Source organism: Xyrauchen texanus, chromosome 12, assembly GCF_025860055.1.
Source record: "Xyrauchen texanus isolate HMW12.3.18 chromosome 12, RBS_HiC_50CHRs, whole genome shotgun sequence".
NCBI classification, from domain to species: Eukaryota; Metazoa; Chordata; class Actinopteri; order Cypriniformes; family Catostomidae; genus Xyrauchen; species Xyrauchen texanus.
Window position 1 is genome coordinate 14,756,676 of NC_068287.1, and position 17,868 is coordinate 14,774,543.

The following is a 17,868-nucleotide window of genomic DNA, read 5'->3' on the forward strand; positions in this document are numbered from 1 at the left end:
AACAGGTGGTGCAACCAAATTAAGCACTAACTAGTAGTTACTAAGCCCTTAGTGTGAACTTTACATCCAAACTTAAGTGAGACCTTAAACACAGTTGGTGTAATCCTGCCCAGAAGAGTAGTGTCCATTAAAATGGAGAGCACGATCCGCTTCAGATTTTTGAGCAAAGCTGATTTTTAATGGAAATTCCAAAATAATTATTTTTATCTTAGGTAAAAGAGATGCCTTAAACACTATGGCAGAAATCACATGTCTAAATAGGGTCAGCAAAATTGATAATACTTTCTTAGTTAAAATTAGTTTTTTATCTTTTGGTCAAGGTCATAGTTTGGATTTGTATAATTTTTTTAATTTTTAAATATAGTGGTTAACCAGAAGGGGGCACACCTGGCTAGCCTTGGCATTGACGTCGCCTGTGCGGAGCAGTTGTAGGACGGTTTGAAGGTCACTGTCAGAATTAAAGGCAGCCAGAGCTGTCAACATGATAGCCGTGTAACCAGCCTTGTTCTGCTTGTCGGCATTGCAGAGACCTGCGGAACAAGGACACAGCTGATAAAGGTACAGATATAGCTTTGTCACATGCAAAAAAAAAGAAAAAAGAAAAAAAAAGGTGCAGACAAATACATGAAAAACATGAACAAACAAATAAACTATCAAATTATAGGAGTTTTTAAAATGCCTGGTATACAAAATATAAAATATTGATATTAAAATGTACACTCAGTATTTTGAATTCGCATGAAATGAAGACTCTGGTCATATTAGTAACCTTAGAAATGCTTTTATATTACATCATGGAGTGGGGTGCCTCATGGAAGAAATGATTAATGGCCGACTATGAACAGCATGTTTCTCCTATGGGTAACTGAAACGATTGCTTTTGTGTGTTTTGCTGCATCCACTCCTCTGGGTGTCAGTATAAGGCCAAGACGATTGCCATTTTGGCTAGCACGACAAAATGGGATTTGGAAATGACACAGGCGAGTGTGGTACTACCATGCTAGAGCATGTGCACAACCCGAAATCCAACGCCTCTTATCATTGGTATGAAGATTTGATAACACCTTTTTCCAGCGCTGAGCACTGCTCAGAGATATAAGGATCACTAACCCGTATCCAGCAGCAGTTTGACAACAGGGAAGTTAGAGTGAGAGACAGTATAGTGCAGAGTCGTGTTTCCATTGCCGTCAGCCATGTTGATGATGAACTCTAGTAGCTGAGGGGAAATGGAGGCAAAAGTGTCCATGTATGCCTTAACAACTGCAGTGTCAGCAGCTTTGTGACAGGACACTCGCAGCCACTCCTGCAATACCATGGTGTAGGCTGTCCTCTGTGAACAGACAGAGAAATGGAAACGTGTTCTTAGCACTACATGTAAATTCACAGATCATGTTCACTAGCAGATCCTTCAAGAAATATTCCGGGATCAATACAAGTTAAGCTAAATTGACAGCATCTGTGACATCATTTTGATTTCTCCTTTTCTATAAAAAAAGCAAAAATCTCAGTTAGAGTGAGGCACTTACAATGGAAGTGAAAGGGGTACATTTTTGTAAGATTTTAAGGCAGAAATGTGAAGCTTATAATTCTATAACTACATTCAGTTTGTTTGTTATCTGTATATATAGTGTCTAATAATATATTGGCAGTGTACACTTAAGTTTATCTTGCCAATAAAACTTGATATGATTTGAATCATTATCATTTGATCCTATTATTAAAGAATGTCCACTATTGTCCCATGTCTGCTAAACATTTTGAGTGGTACAAACATCATCAGCAGCATGAAGCTCTTAGTTGCATAGAGAGCTATAGGATGCTCCTCTATTTAGTGAATTACTGCTGTCTGTCTGCACTGGTCGCAAAACAGTTCGAAATGCACCTTATTTGAACTAATAAGTTATCTAATCTAACTCCGTGTAAAAAAACAATTTCAGCTTTTGAATGAACTCATTGATTCTCAATGTGAAAATGCACAGTAAATATAGGATTTCTAAGTAAAAATAGCGCTTAAGTACACGTTAGTGTACATCGTGTTTAGCAGTGTGACGTTTCACGATAAATCACTCAAATTTTTTAAATGGCACATCGGATGAAACTAGAGACTCTAATCTTTCAACTCAAATGTAAAACCAAAATAATTAGGTTCCTTACCTGATGCAGTTTTGTTGGTGTTTCTCCCAAAGACAAAGCAGCATGATGTTATGTCACATGACTCTGTGTCTGGAAAGTTAACCCTTTACTGACCGCAGAGACTCCCGAACTGAGATCAGTCTTAAATTAAATTAAATTATGCATTGTGTATAGCAACCATGTTCCACGATTAAACGAGATTAATCCCAGAAAACTGTGCGATTAATTAGTTAAAAATAAAAAGATTCACGATTCACTGTCCTAGTCTATACTTTTGAAATAGTGAGTATTTTAACATTTACAGATTGGCCCCATTGACTTCCATTGCAAGTGCCTCACTGTAAGACGGATTGAGCTTTTTCTTTAAAGAATAGAAGGGATGAGTCAAAATTAATTGGTGTGCTGTCGATTGGTCGATTGAGCTTAACTTCCTTTAATAGGATAGAATAGCATATTTTTTTTTTTTATATTATTTTAAAGTTGAAGTGTGTAATGTTGCTGCAGCCAGTTGGAATCCAAAAATTAATGCATTACATTTTCTGAAGAAAACATGAGTGGTTCTTGCTCATGCAAAACGCAGAGCTGACATGACATCTTTCCCAGTATATGCCTCTGAGTGGTTTCTACAGTGTTGCTAGGGTGTTCAGAGTAGATGCCAGGACATTTCTGGGTGATTACTTAAAAGCATTTCAAGTAAACAGAACTTGCCCTGAAGTCTCTATAATTTTCTGATTTTAGATATGTGAGGGGCCCATTTTCAATTTAAGTCTATGGGACTTTTGTGCTTATTTCATCTGGCATATGAAAACTGTATGTCTGATGGCATAGAAAAGTAATAGCACACCAGACATGTCTCCCAAATTCTGCTACAGACCTCTCTGCTGCCCGTCTTGTTCAGAAAAATGTCTAGTCCCAAACTTATGGCATTGGTTGAGCTAGAATTTGACATATCGGACTGCTTAAAAAAACAGAAAAACATTTTGAAGGTGCCATAGTGTTTTCCCAGCATTCATACTGACAACAATTTGCAACAACAAAGTGCAAATTGGCAATTGGAGCCAGCATGAGTCATCACTGTCAGTGTGAACACCCCTTTACTGGTGGGACAGGAGAACATTTTTAACCAAAATAATTACAAACTTCACCTTTAAAGAAACCTAATTAAATTAAAGTGTTGTTCAGTGGCAGATCTATGATATATAAATGTTACAACATATCAGCTTTTCATAACTGATAAACATACCGCTTCTTGATGGCTAAATGCATTTGGTTCACTGAGAGCTTTTTGCAAGGTATGAAGAGCTGCCACGAGACTGCCACTCAATTCCAGTCTGAAAAAAAAAATGTTTTATTAAAATGCCCATCTGTCAGCATTTACACCAAAACTATGTAATCAAATATTAATTTTGTATTAACTTGTGTCACTCATTTGTTTTAGTCAACTTACTTGCTGTCTTGTTTATTAGTTAGGTTTGCAGTTGGATTGTTGTTGGAGGATATGGCTATGTCCTGTTTTGCTGAGGCATCAGTAGATTGTGTCTGTGTATCTGCTTGTTGGTCAGTGGTATTTGGTTGGCTAGCATCTTTCTGAGGTTTGGCACCTGTAGATCGTGATCGAGTGGTCGTCTGCTGAGCATCAAGGCCTGACGCCTCTAGCTGGTTTGGACTTTGCTGTACATTTGAATCAGTGGATTTGGATTGAACCATAGCATTCTGTAGTACAGTGCTGGTGGCTGATAACTGGACAGAGTTTTGTTCTGTGGCAGTGCTTTGAGAGGTATGCGTTTGAAGAACGAGTTTTGCCTCTGTGGATTGAATAACACCTTCTGGATGTGCCGCAGGAGCAACTGTTGATTGGCTGGTACAGTGCTGTGAGTTTTCCTCTGCTGCTGGTGATTGGGTAACATGTTGCTGGGTAGCTGCATCCATGGCTTGTGATTGGCTGGTGCTTTGTAGTGGTGCAGTATCATTGGCTGGTGACTGGGCAGTGCTGTGCTGAGTTGTTTGTGAAGCTGCTGTCTCACTGGATTTGGGAGAAGCAGGTCTGCAGGGGGTCACCAGAGGCTGCTGAGCTGCAGATTCCAGAAGTTTCTCTGTAGCCTCGTGGTATTCGCTTGCATCACTCTCATCCTCCGAACTTTCCGAGCTGCTTTCCTCAGAGGATGTCGACTCGTAACTGCAGGGCAAATTAGTGCTTTTATTTACCAGATTGTTGCAAGAAATAAATTACCACATACAACAGTGCTCCTCATGAAATGAATACCAATGATCTACTCGACTTCAGTGGGACTCAAGTTCCCTTTAACAACGTAAACAAGAAATTTGTTCTTGTTAACACGTACTATCAAATACAATCTGCATTACCATTCATATTATTAAACTCACTAAGCACTTTATTAGGAACACTATGGTCCCAAGCTGTTGTAGCCCATCTGCCTCAAGGTTTGACATGTTGTGGATTCTGAGATGCTTTTCTGCTCACTACAATTGTACAGAGCAGTTATCTGAGTTACCGTAGCCTTTCTGTCCGCTCGAACCAGTCTGACCATTCTCCGTTGACCTGTCTCAACAACAACGCATTTCCATCTGCGGAACTGCCGCTCACTGGATGTTTTTAGTTTTTTGGCAACATTCCGAGTAAATTCTAGAGACTGTTGTGTGTGAAAATTCCAGGAGATCAGCAGTTACAGAAATACTCAAACCAGCCCATCCGGCACCATCAATCATGCCACGGTCTAAATCACTGAGATAAATTTTTTTTCCCCATTATGATGGATGATGTGAACATTAACTGAAGCTCCTGACCCAAATCTGAATTATTTTATGCATTGTACTGCTTCCATGTGATTAGATGATCAGATAATTGCATAAATAAGAAGGTGTATAGGTGTTCCAAATAAAGTGCTCAGTGAGTGTATATTCTGCTAAGAGTCACCAACACAAATGATAAGTTAAGTTAAAAACACATTATATTTGATTATATTAACAATGTTATCACAAATTCTGCATTTACCCTCCATTGACTCCAGTAAACTGCAGGTTCTTTTTAGTGTATGGAGAACCAGGCTCCCCATCAGCCTTTCTTTTTATGATTGACCTCAGGGTGGACTGAGGGGAGGCTAAAAAATAGAGAGGAACAAAAAAGGTTGGAGTGAATATCGCTGATTGAAAGATTTATGTTCGAAGATGTAATAAATATGTGGAAGAGGTTTGATTCACTGTTATCATAAGATACACAAAGAAAACAATGGACTAACCTGGTTTTGTGGCATCTCTTTGGAAGGTTTCTTTTGATGACTGCTGGCTAATCTCTCCCTCTTTTAGCCACTGGCAGACAGGAGCCACTTGGCTGCACTTTGTCTCCATGACGGTTGCCTGGTTGGTCACTGGCACTGATTTGGACACTTCACTCTTCAAGACCTCTCGCACCTGCTTAGAGCTTATTGCAATGGGAAACTCGCGTGGGGATTCTGATGGCCAAAAAGAACGGTCTAAATTAGCCCTACTGCAAATAATGACAGAATATAAATTTTAGTTTGAACTAATCCTCATATCATTTTTTTTTTTTACATTTTATGTGTCCACATATTTCACATGCTGAAATCAACATGAACATAACACTATGAACTTAATTAGAGACTCTTTAGGCGCTTTTCCTCCATTGGGATGAACTGTTCTCACTGCAGAACTTTGCTTTCCGTACCGGGCTTGTTGTCTGGGTTATGGGTTTTGGGTTCTTTTTCTGCTATGGTGTTGCAAAATCAGAATCAAAATACACTGACTAAGCGAGTGACCAATTGTGAGTGGCCACTTCACTTATGCCGTTCCACATCACAATTCCCTGTCCTGAGCATATTAGGCAAATTGTCAGAGATATTCAGGCCAAGAACGGTTTGTGATCGTACCATAACAAACTATGCTTAAGTGGAAATGTGCTATCCGTAAATGGTTACTAGCTAATGCTAGTAACCATTTAGCCCAATGTTGGAAAGGCGCTTTTTAATGTTTCATACACACCCTCTGTTCCTAGGGACTCTGCATGTCTTCTGCGGGGCCCCTCCAGTGTGCCTGCAGACATGGGCTGAGCAGGAGAACTGCAACTCTGGGCTCGCAGCAGTGTCCCCACACCCACAACTGTGGGTTGCTCCAACGTGTACACCTGGATTCCCACTGTCCTCTGCTGATGGGGCTGCTGGGTGAAACTGACAATGGTGTGCAGGCCTGCACCAGCCTGACACTGTTGTTCCTGCCAGCCCAGACAGGTGGCCTTCACCGCATGGTCCACCTGAGGAGGAAGAACCTGCCTCTCTCTCTGTGCTGCTTCCACTTGCTGCTGAGCACTCTGCAGTTCCTGCATAGTCTTCCTTAGCTGAACCTCCAAAATCCCCACCTTAGTCTTTAGAGCTTCGGCTTCAGGCAGTACTCCCAAGTCCTCCTCTCGCACCCCTACGCCTACTTGACAATAGCCCCTTTCCTCCACATCTGGCCCCACACCTACGGTTCGCACCTCCCTTTTTGTACCTGGACGTGCTCCACCGACAATTACCGTCTCCTCAATTTCACAGCCTGAGTCCTGGAGGGAGCCTGGGGTGGTAGGGGAAAGGCTTCCTGCAGCTCTGTTTGTGGCTCCTGCACCATTTCCCACATCCTCCTCGGGTATGTCGATGTAGAGCTCTCCACGTGGATGGCTCCGACTGAACCCAAGCTTGTGGCCCAGGAACTTCTGACTCTTGAGCTGCACACTGAGCTGCCTCTTCTCCTCCTGGAGCACAGATATCTTCACTTGCAGCACTGGGATGGTTTTCACCTGCTCCTCAAGCTCCCGGATTTTCCGTAGAGCAACAGCCATCTGCTCTCGTACGTGCTGTAAATGGGCAGGTGTGGGTGACACGGGTGTGGACAAGCCAGAGCTTACTGGCGTATAGGAGCCACCTCCCTGGGCACGACTGAAGCTGTGCGCACTGGAAAGGGAGGTGTTGGATCCGGCGACGCTGCTGTGCATGCTGCCCAGGTTGGAGAAGCGGCGGCCATCCTTCTCTTCCTCCAGCTTGCGACGGGCGTCCAACAAGGTCTTCTCCACACGAGCCGTACTGAAATTGGGCAGCTGTGTGCTGTGGAAGCCTGGTGCACAATAGGAGTACGATGAGTGACGGCTGTCAATGCTGGCATTGGAGCACAGTGACTCAGTGGAGGTCCACCAGGAGCCAGTAAAGCCGTAGCTACGTGGAAGTGAGCCATAACGTGGGCGCCGTTGTACGGGCACCTTTTTAATAGTGTTGCCTTTCTCAATATCATTGACATACTTGAGGAAGTCCAGGTCCAGACGATATCCATAAGGGGTCTCGACTGAATATGGAGCCTCTTGGTCCTTTCTGTGCAAGGAGGGGGGTGCCGGGGAGTTAATCTTCCCTATGGACAGTGGAAACAACTTTAAACTGCAGGAAATCCTAGTCTAATCTCTGAATCAGACAAGGGAGAAAAGAATTACCTTCAGGCTATGACCAGCTCAAGGCTTTACTTTACAAGTTATTCTCTTTAGATTTCTCTAAATAAACATTTAGGTAGGGATAGACCAGGGAAAGGATCACAGAATCACAGTAGTTAAGCATTACATGTATCTGTAGCTTTAGAGTTAAAATTGGGACAGTACCTGGAAAACTGGTGTCCATATGTAACACCTGAGCCATGATTGTCATTCACCAGCCAGTTTCTCCTAGACAAGAGAGATACCGTAAGTGATCATACACACAAACTCTCTTCAATTTCTCCATTGATTTAATGAGATCTATGGCCAGCTACCAAACCTATAATGAACAGTCCTCATTCAAAAATCTTTAAAGCAGAAGTTAAGCATCTGCATGTACAGAAAAAAAATCCTCAAACCAGCAAAGGAAAGAGCTCTTATCAGGGCAAAAGTTTTAAATCTTAAGTACAGACTGTTGCACATGCTTTATCATTCATTTATCATTTATTTTAATTTATGCATTTGGCAGACGCTTTTATCCAAAGCGACTTACAGAGCCCTTATTACAGGGACAATCCCCCTGGAGCAACCTGGAGTTAAGTGCCTTGCTCAAGGACACAATGGTGGTGGCTGTGGGGCTCGAACCAGCATCCTTCTATCACAGCACATTATACAGTGACCTTCGGAAGAAAGTGAATTTCTTGCAATTCCTATGGCAATTGTCAGGGCACAATCTGTTTAAGTTTGTCTTATGAACTGTCACTTGTGTTTTGTCAATGTACTATTCGATTCAGATCCTAAAACGTAAAACAATTAGGCAATGTGTTGGTTATTGTGATGGCTACCTCCGCAGGCAAAATTATGCATTCTGGCTAAGTTTATTTAGCTCCTTATGAAATATGTAGAATTAAAATTGATGTGAATATATACTTTTTCAAACGTACAAACCTTGATGCCTAAAGGAAGTATGATTTTGACTTCTTCTAGTGGGTTAAGGCCTTAATAAGGAGTTCAATTAGAGGGCCCCTGAATTGGGGTCAAACCCCCTTGTAATTCATAACCTGCTTTATCGTCTACTAGAGCTTGGCTGTTTGGTTTCTGTTTGTTTCTGGTTCTCTTGTTTGTAGGAGAGAGAAAAAAACATCAGAAAGTAATCTGGCATTTGACTACAAGAGAAAGAGCATCTAGTTACAGCCTTATTAGGAATCATCTGAATACACTCTCTGTGGTTCTCAGAATTGAGGTACTGTAAAAAAAAAGGCAGACACAGGCACTAGCTCTCCCTTTCTCTCCCACACTTTTTCCATGCTTTCTATCTGCCTTTTTCTCCCTTATTTTTCCCCACTCTGTCAGCTGATGATCAGGAGATAGCAGCTGACTGCTCTTCCTTCTTCCGCTCCCTCAGTTACCCATTTCAACTGAAGCAAAGCATTCCAGCCTTAAATCAATTAGGTAAAATGAACCCCTGGCAGTCAATGTATATGGACCTTACTCTAACAATCTTTCTCTCTTTTCATCAGGTGCTCTATATTTCTTTTGCTTTCAGGCTGTTCACTTTTGTCAATCTGCATCACATCTTTCTCAGCTAGTGTGCCTTTTTGCTAAATATTAACATTCTAGGTCATACGTTAGTGAAAAGTGGGGTGCTGCTGTATACTTTAGCAATCTCAACACTGGCAGTGCCATGCGCTATCTCTGTTCCCAACATGAAAAGCATTTTCGACAACAGAGGTTTTTAAGTTAGGCTTGAATTTCACAGACAGTGCAAAAAGAACTGCTGACTGCTCTGGTCATTTCAGTTCATACTTGGAAATGGCTTCTTCCTTGTTGCCTTTTTTCCTACTCTTTCTAATCTCATGACCCTCTGAGTCTGTTTATGTTCTAGTCTGTTTCAGGGAAAGTAGGGCATTCGGAAACACTGACTGAACTGATTTGGTATTTTGGTAGATCTTAAGTCGACTAAATGAGCTCTCTTGCCACTTATATCCATGCTGTGCCTGTTTTTGCACACTTAAATTAATCCTCATGCTCTTCTGAGATTGACTTCTTTTATGTTTGGGGTCCCAGATGCCCAAATTATGTATAAATAAAAATAACAATATTATTCCTTTTGAAATTATCCTCTTATTTTACCTTTAAATTATTTTAATGTGTTCCTCTGACATAATCAAAGCCCAGTGGGCATATATTATTGCAGATGTCACCTCTCTGTATAAAAAATGTGATAGCAGTTTTAAAATTAACCCCAGCAAAAACACACTGTTGAAAAATAGAATAAAACAAATTAAACCAATTTTAACATATGTTGAATAAAGAAAAACTGGCAGGAGTGCCCTCCTATACTGTGTACACCAATCAGAGAATCCTGAAAAGTGACAATCCATTGCATTTACTCATGTTTACATATCTGGGGTCTCTGATACCCCAAACATGAGTAGATTCAAATCTTCCATGGAGGACATTTGAAGCTTGCTATCAAGTTTACATTTGGTTTAAAATCAGTTATCATCAGATTAGGAAAAGTAATGAAGTATAAACCTGATACCTCAATGTTTAGTGTGGTTTTTAAGATATTAAAAATGCTATGCGGTTTCTTAGACCCTGAACAGAAAACAGACAATGAGGCCACACAACATCTGATTAAACATAAGTTGCTGAATTCAATATCATCTTAATTAGTGTTGTTCTTATTCCTCTACCACAGCCCAAAGATAGAAAAATGTTGAGAGCGCTTGAGAAAATGTTTGTGTGTGAAAATGTGAACGCAAAGTTTTGTGTGTATGTGTGAAAAAATCAGCATCAGTGCAGTGGAGAGTGTTGACAGGGGGACAGTTTATGAGCCGTAATTAGAGACTGTTTTCATCCCAGCCCTCTCTCTCTCTCTCTCTCTCTCTCTCTCTCTCTCTCTCATACCCTCATAAAGTATTAATTTCGGCCTTTAACTTGTCCCACATGTTTGTGCTTCAGACATGAATGATGGTACATCGATTAATAAGACTGTCTGAGATGGTAAAAATTAGAAATCTTTTAAAAATCTAGTTTAAAACATTTTAAAATGTTAATCTTTGGGTTCACATTGGTTTCACAAATAAATAAAAAAAATAATTTATAGCATTTTCTTTAGTGACTTAAAATGTCACGTCAAACAACTTAATCATTAATTTAAAAACTTTTCAAACATATTTTTCAAGGTAGTTTTTTTATTTCTAGGTATATTTTTCTATTTACAAATATCCTGATTTTTGAGTCAAGAATATCAAGATGTTTTCTCAGGTTTATTACATCTGACTTTAACAAAATGTGCCTTTTCATAAAAATGTCTAAATATTGATAATGAATATGACATATTAATGATTTTTTAAATTTCACAAATAGTCTCCTTTATGTTTTTTCACATGACAATAAAATAGTTTCCTAAACATTGGCTAAACCACCTGACTTTGATTTGGTGAATGAAAGATATAACAATGTTAATCATATTTTAAAATAAAATAGTTTGAAAACTTAAAAACTAATTAAATTTAAGGTAGACTACCTCAAATATCTTCGCATTGTCTCACCTGATGGAGTTTAATTGGTCTTTGACAGCCAATCAAATCACGCTGTAGAGCTACATCACAATGTGCCCCCTTCAGAGGATTTTTTAAGGTTTTTGTGCAGGGGTGGACTGGGACAAAAAAATGGCCCTGGACTTTCTGGCCCAGAGCGGCCCACCAAACACGGCCCGCAACACACCACACCACCTCACTGATTTTTCTATTGACTGCTAGTCATGACAACGGGCCCCAAACTGCAACAATGGTCAAACGTTTAAAACATATTAAACCACTGTAAATGTGATAAATAGATTAGTTTTTAGAGAAATCACAAAAATAAGCACTTTATAGCTCAGACAAATAACATGTCTGAAAACGTTTTTCTCAACATACAGATGTTAGGTTAAAATGTACGTGAAAGTACAAGGGTATGAGGGGGAATTCACCACTTACCCTTTACAAGTGCATTTTCTTTATATTTTAACCATAGAAAATAATGCTGTCATCCTTTTATGTTATAATTTAAACAAGTAATTCAGTTTTAAAATGCAGATTTTATATACGCTGCTGTTGTAGTTGTTCATTCAGAGCTCATCATATACGTAATATGTTGTCTTTGGTTGTCACCATTATTGTGACGAGGTCCATGCGAGGTACGGAGATAGTGCGCACATTTGGAAATGTGCTAAGAAGTGCGAGTGATTTTCAAATAAATTAATTTACGTTTTAAAAAATGAAAGCCATTGTATTGGTTTTACCTTAAAGAGTTTTTTGAAAATTCACTCTGTGATGGGGTCTGTGTGTGCATTTTGGAGCCCAGGGCAGTTGCCTATATCGCCTGTAGGATGGACCGGTACTTGCACAGCAACGGCACGGCCCAAATTATCCAGCAGCCCACTGGGAAAATGCCCAGTCTGCCCCTTGTAATTGAATTGTATTAGCAGAGTGACAGAGAATCTGACCAATCAGTTATTTTCACCATGTGGGTCGGCTTTCAGCTGTTTGCACCCTTCACAGATCTCGGGAGAAGGGGTTATGCACTGAAGGAAAAACTTTCCTGTTTTACATTCATTCAGACACGTTTGAGGCTGATGATGAACAGTGCTACAGACAGAAAGCAAGCAGTCTTAAAATCGATGGATGACTTTACAGGGAAGAATCCGCATGACATTATTTTCTTCAAACGAACAGACTTATTGACAACTTTCCAGCGATGTGTGCGATCGTAAATGCTCAGTCAAAGAGACTCACGACTGCCGTGTCAACAGGCTCCATTAAGTGCTACTTCCGAATAAAAAGTTATGTAAGAAACACAACAGAGCAAGGCCAAGTTCTAACAGTCAATGTTTGGGATTGACAACCGCAAGTATATAGCTGAAGTCACAACCAGATTTTAACACCTCCAACCTTGAGGCTTGATTGATTGAAAGCGTATCTGGTTAATGCACCGCACACCACTGGTAACAGCATATGACATTTATTTACTTTAATCCCCCAAAAAATGTAAATCAAAATTACTGTTTTAATCATAGAAGAGGTGTATTTTTAATAATTTAATAGATCTGGAAAAAAATTGTGTCACATCATTGATCCTGCTACCTTAAATTGTGCAATGTGTTGAACCCTGACCACAAAGAATTTCCAAGCAACACCATAGCAACCACCCAGAACACCCTATAAACCACATAGTAACGTGGCAAACCACTCAGAACACCTAAACAACCAAACAGTATAGCATTGCCCTGAAAACCACCTGCAACACCAAAGCACTGTAGAAGTTTTGCACAGCAAACACCACTCAGAATATGTTTCTTCTTGTATCCTCTTTTCTTGTTTTACCGCTCTGCCTCATGCTCCCGAACAACCCCCTTTCCCAGCCCACCACATCCATGTAAAGAGCAGGGCAGCACTGGCTACTACTGTGCAAAGGCATGTATACATGTGTGGTGGTGACCTTCCTCCCTCTTTGTCTGCTCATAAACAGTGTTCCATTGAGATGACAGTTAACAGAGCACAGAGTGCCCCCCTCCCCTTTAGTGGTCTGCCCTTTCTCAGTGGCATGCCTGCAGACCTTTCTCCAGCACAGCAAGTCTCAACCCTCCTCCAGAAGGAATGCTTTGCCCTAAACACAAATGCCCTAGTACCGCTCTCCCAATTTCCCTCGCTTTACATTCCAGAACAGTGGAAGTTGACATCTACTGCCTCCAGGGTCTCCCTCACCCACCGGCAAAATATTAAGAGTAGCAATCAAGGGAAAGAGGATGTAAAGAATCTTATAACACTTATATTAAATGCCGGTGTTAAATTGGTAGCTTGTAGTAATAATTTCGGGGCAAAGGGCTTTTTGAGAAGTTTGGATTAAAACATATAAAGAGAAAACAGAATTCCTTTAATTTTGTTTTATATTATGAAAACATGTTGGGGAGATTCATTAGTTTCAGGTGAGGTTAGTTTTGAAACTTGGTCAAGTTCAAAGGTCCCGTTATCATTGTGCGAAATTCAAGGTCCATTCGCAACAAGCCGTTTCATTTTTCTTGGCTTTGACAGGAAATTTTGGGTTCTTATCTACAAACAAGCAATAAACAGACTCCTTAAACACAGTGCAACGGATACTGTAATTTGTATCTTGTCTATATCACTCAGAATCTTGCTTAAATGTAGACTTGTAACTCACTGTGCTGCAATGATGTTCTCTTTTCCCCGACCTCCTCACTCAGGGTTTTCCTCTCTCCTCTTCTGATGTCTGCGTCTCTCTGAAGGTAGCCACCTAAATCCTGAAGGAATGAAAATATAACTCTTTATTTACAGAACCAAACTCAAATTATGACTAAAATTGGCAGGTTCTTTGTATGATTTTGGCAACACCCTTCATTTTAGATACTCGTCCTCATCTCAGTCATCATGGAAGCCACTCCTAAAGACTGCCTTTTCTGTGAGAGACTAATTTCTCTTGGCTCTCTACATCATTGCTTACCACCACAACACACCCCTCTTCTCCCTCAACCACAACAACATGTTACTTGGCAAATCCCCTTGAGCCTGGGAAAGCGCTGCACTGTGAGCAATGTTTTCAGTTTCAGAGTTCTACAGAGATATCCGTCTAAACCCGGAGAAACAGACACACCCCTGATGGACACCAAGACTCGCAACAAACAAACCCCTTAGGTTAAGAAAAACCTTAATGATGCTACCTTAAAGGGTATTATCACTAACGATTTCTTTAACTTTTAAGGATAGTTCACACAAACATTTTTATTCTGTTGCCCTTTACTCACACTTATGTCATTCCAAACCCGTAAGACTTACTTTCTCCTTTTTTTGAAACACAAGAAATATTTTAAATGTTGGCTCTTTTCCATACAATGAAATTAAATGGTGACAGGTTTTTAGCAGTATTGGGTTAGCTACACATGTTGGGTTAGCTACAATCTACTGATAACTTAAAGTAGCTAAATTACAATTGGGCTACTCTTTAAGAAATAAAAGTTAAGCTATGCTACAAGCTACTATCAAAAACTGCACTGAAGCTATTAAAAGAGAAAAATGTATTTAGATATATATGATATTATTTATCTATCTAAATCTTTCTATCTGTTCATATATTTATACAAGTTTCGGTCCTCAAATCTGATTGGACGAGAGGCGTTCCATGAGCGCTGATAATTCAGACCATCAGCACTGGGACGCTTCACTGTTTGTATCACTCCGCTTGTGCTTATGACATTCCAAACGTGTAAGAGCAGCTAGATTTTCATTTATCTCAGTGACATTAAAGATTTCAGCTTGCAGGTGGCAACAAAAGACCGTCTTGTGTGTGCTATGAGTGAGTTGAGCTGACGACAAACTGTGGTGTCAGTCAGTGTGCAAATTTCTTTGAAGTCATCTGGAACTGTCTCTCACTCCATGATCATTTGGATTACTAGTATACTACAGCTGAGAAATAGAGTTAAACTAACGGCTCCAGTATTCCTGCCAAAGACAGCCGAAATGGAGTATTCGTATTCAAACACACTCAGGGCACCTACCCTGCCCTGATACAAGTTTCAAGTTGGGATGAGACGTAAACTTTCAACATGGCAGAGGAGAGAAAGCTTTCTGTGTCAAAATATGTTTTCTCCTTGACATCAAAACACTTAAACATGAGTGAATTACTCTGATAGCACATAAGGCAGCATCACTCCAGTAGCTCTATAAACCTGGATAAGTTAGCTCAAAAATCTGAGGTAATTAGTTGCATCAAACTTTTTAAGGTAATAAATTACAAGTTTAAGTAAGCAGAACTGTCAGATTTTGTACTACTCATGCGGGTTGATTATTTCTTAACTTGAAATATTGAGTAAGCTAATTAATGCCTTTTAATGGTACTATACATTAAATGTACCTCTTTGATTGAACTTAAAATCACCATGTAGGCTCAACTTAATTATGTCAAGCAGAAGAAACCTAGCTAGATAGTACCAGTTAGAATAAGCAAGTACATTGAAAGTTAGAATACAAACCATGCTTTGATTAGCATAGTAATTGCTCAAGTATATCAATATACTGTAGAACGATCTAATTGTGTACCTGTTCTCAAGCCAATCTCAAGCTCCAATATTCACCATAATGGTAACCCCCAAAAATTTTAACATGACAGAAACTCTTCCAAATAACACAAAACATTAAACACTAACAAATATCTCCCTTTACATTCATCTTGCACAAAGAAACACTATATAACAATTAATTTTAACATTTACTATCCCTGTTGTGTGATGTAAAGAATGCTAGGAAATAATAAAAAGAAAACTTTCCCAGTTTTAGTTAAATTAAGTTCATGTAAAATTAAAGAGACAAGTTTATTAAACTCAAAACATGAAACAATTCAGGTTACTTAAAAGGTGTAAGTTTCATGATCTCAAAAGAAAGATAAAGTTCTAAATACTCATCAAGGTTAATTTATTTGAACTAATTTGTATGATATAATCTAACAATTAATTATTTTGAGCATTAGGGTTTACAGTACAGCTGAGGAATTGAGTAAAAGGAATATTCCAGGTTCAAATTAAGCACATTTGACAGCATTTGTGGCATTATGCTGATTACACAAAAAATCATTTTGACTAATCCCTCCTTTTCTTTAAAATTGTTTTTTAATTAAATGGAAGTAAATGTGGCCAATATTTGTTGGGTTTAATGGAAGTGTGAAACTTATAATTTTATAAAAGCATTAACATAACATGAATTCACTAATTCTTGATATTACATCAAAGTTGTAAAATTGTCTATAACTTTTTACAGAATCGTTTTGCTTTTTTAAAGAAAAGGAGGAATAGGTTGAACTTGTTTTTTGTGGTAATAAACATTATGCCACAAATACTGTCAACTTGAATTGAACCCAGAATATTCCTTTAAACTAACAAGTGCATCATTACTGTTCAACACTGCAAGTTATTCACAAGCTCAATCTCTCTCTCTCTTTCTCATACACAAATCCTTGTTTCTCAACTTGTTAGAAACAGCCTAAGCTGTTGTTAATAGTTCTAAAATGTGGTTTTCTAATTAGTAACGGAGGCTTAGAAACATCTTTTGAACGGAATGGCAGATCCTGTTCCGTGGTGTAAGAAAGTAGTTCCACACATGTGCGTTTTTTGAGACAGTACTTAAAATCCCTACTTATTTATTTACATGCTCATTGAACTGCTGTATAAAAGCAATGTCACACTCGCAATCATGCTATATTGTATCTATCAGTGTCTACGGGCGAATCACAGCCATACACACTCTTGCTTGTGTGATATTGTTTTAAAATACATATATCTCGAATTATATTAATTATGCAATCAGAAGTTCTGAATAGTTATATATTGAACTAGGGTGACATTCCCTTATGAAAATTAACCATAGTTTAACCATGGCATGTGTAAAGTAAAATATAGAAAACCATGGTTTCCACCAAAAAGAAAAAAAAAAAAACATGTTTACTACAGTCATGTTATTACACTATAGTAACCATAGTAAAACCATGGTTCATTTTCTAAGGGTTAAACAAACAGCATGACAACATTAAAATAACATAAATAAACACTTATTACACACAAACAAAACAAGAAAATACCCTATTTTATATAACTGATTCGAAATATAGTGATACACCGCAGCAATTAAACAGATATTTTGCTTCAAAAAAGAAGGCAAATTCCCTTTAAGGCTGTGTGGGGCTTAAGAGCATTAGTGAATCTTTTATGTGACCTGCAGTAATTTATTTCCATGAAAGGAATCAGTTAAATATAAGGGAAATGTTTTTCCAGCGCTACATGAGAAAGCGAGAGGAGGGTTTGTGAGTGTGTTTGATTACTCCCTCGTCTCCGTTGCTGCGTTTGCAATACAATGCAAAAATGACACTATTGGGAAAATAGCAGAGTTATTAAGTAATTAAGTAGTGTCACTACTTTTAGTTAACTACTCCAGTCCCCAACAGTGGTTGTTGTCATTCTGCTAATCATCTTATTTTGAGCTCCATGGTATTCAGAAAGCCATAGAGGTTTGGAATGACATTAAGGTGAGTAAATAACTACAGACTTTTCATTTCTGATTGAACTATCCCTTTAAGAGGTTTGTTGCAACTGGACCCAGAGGAACAAGGCAATCAAAACTCTCACATTCTGTATTCCACACTGACATGGACCTCCGCAAACACTCTTGGACTTCCTCAGATCCTGAGCTCACTTTACTAACAAACCTTCTATGGTCATT

At 39.1% G+C, this 17,868-nt stretch overlaps 2 protein-coding genes across 3 annotated transcripts in view; both read right to left on the minus strand.

Moving 5' to 3' along the window:
* Nucleotides 1–17,868, minus strand: part of LOC127652484 (dedicator of cytokinesis protein 7-like) — a 122,153-nt gene that overhangs the window by 7,072 nt on the left and 97,213 nt on the right. The window lies entirely within an intron of this gene.
* Nucleotides 1–17,868, minus strand: part of LOC127652486 (KN motif and ankyrin repeat domain-containing protein 2-like) — a 37,713-nt gene that overhangs the window by 4,797 nt on the left and 15,048 nt on the right. Inside the window, exons 2-10 of one of the 2 annotated variants that reach the window (XM_052138631.1) lie at nt 13,808–13,907; nt 7,784–7,846; nt 6,151–7,542; nt 5,391–5,603; nt 5,147–5,252; nt 3,581–4,309; nt 3,377–3,464; nt 1,111–1,330; nt 388–530 (exon numbers count right to left, since the gene is read on the minus strand). In XM_052138631.1, the coding sequence (XP_051994591.1) occupies nt 388–530; nt 1,111–1,330; nt 3,377–3,464; nt 3,581–4,309; nt 5,147–5,252; nt 5,391–5,603; nt 6,151–7,542; nt 7,784–7,829 (2,937 nt within the window). In that variant the 5' untranslated portion in view covers nt 7,830–7,846; nt 13,808–13,907. Of the gene's footprint in view, nt 1–387; nt 531–1,110; nt 1,331–3,376; nt 3,465–3,580; nt 4,310–5,146; nt 5,253–5,390; nt 5,604–6,150; nt 7,543–7,783; nt 7,847–13,807; nt 13,989–17,868 lie in introns of those variants that run through there. The other variant, XM_052138632.1, reaches the window with a different exon arrangement.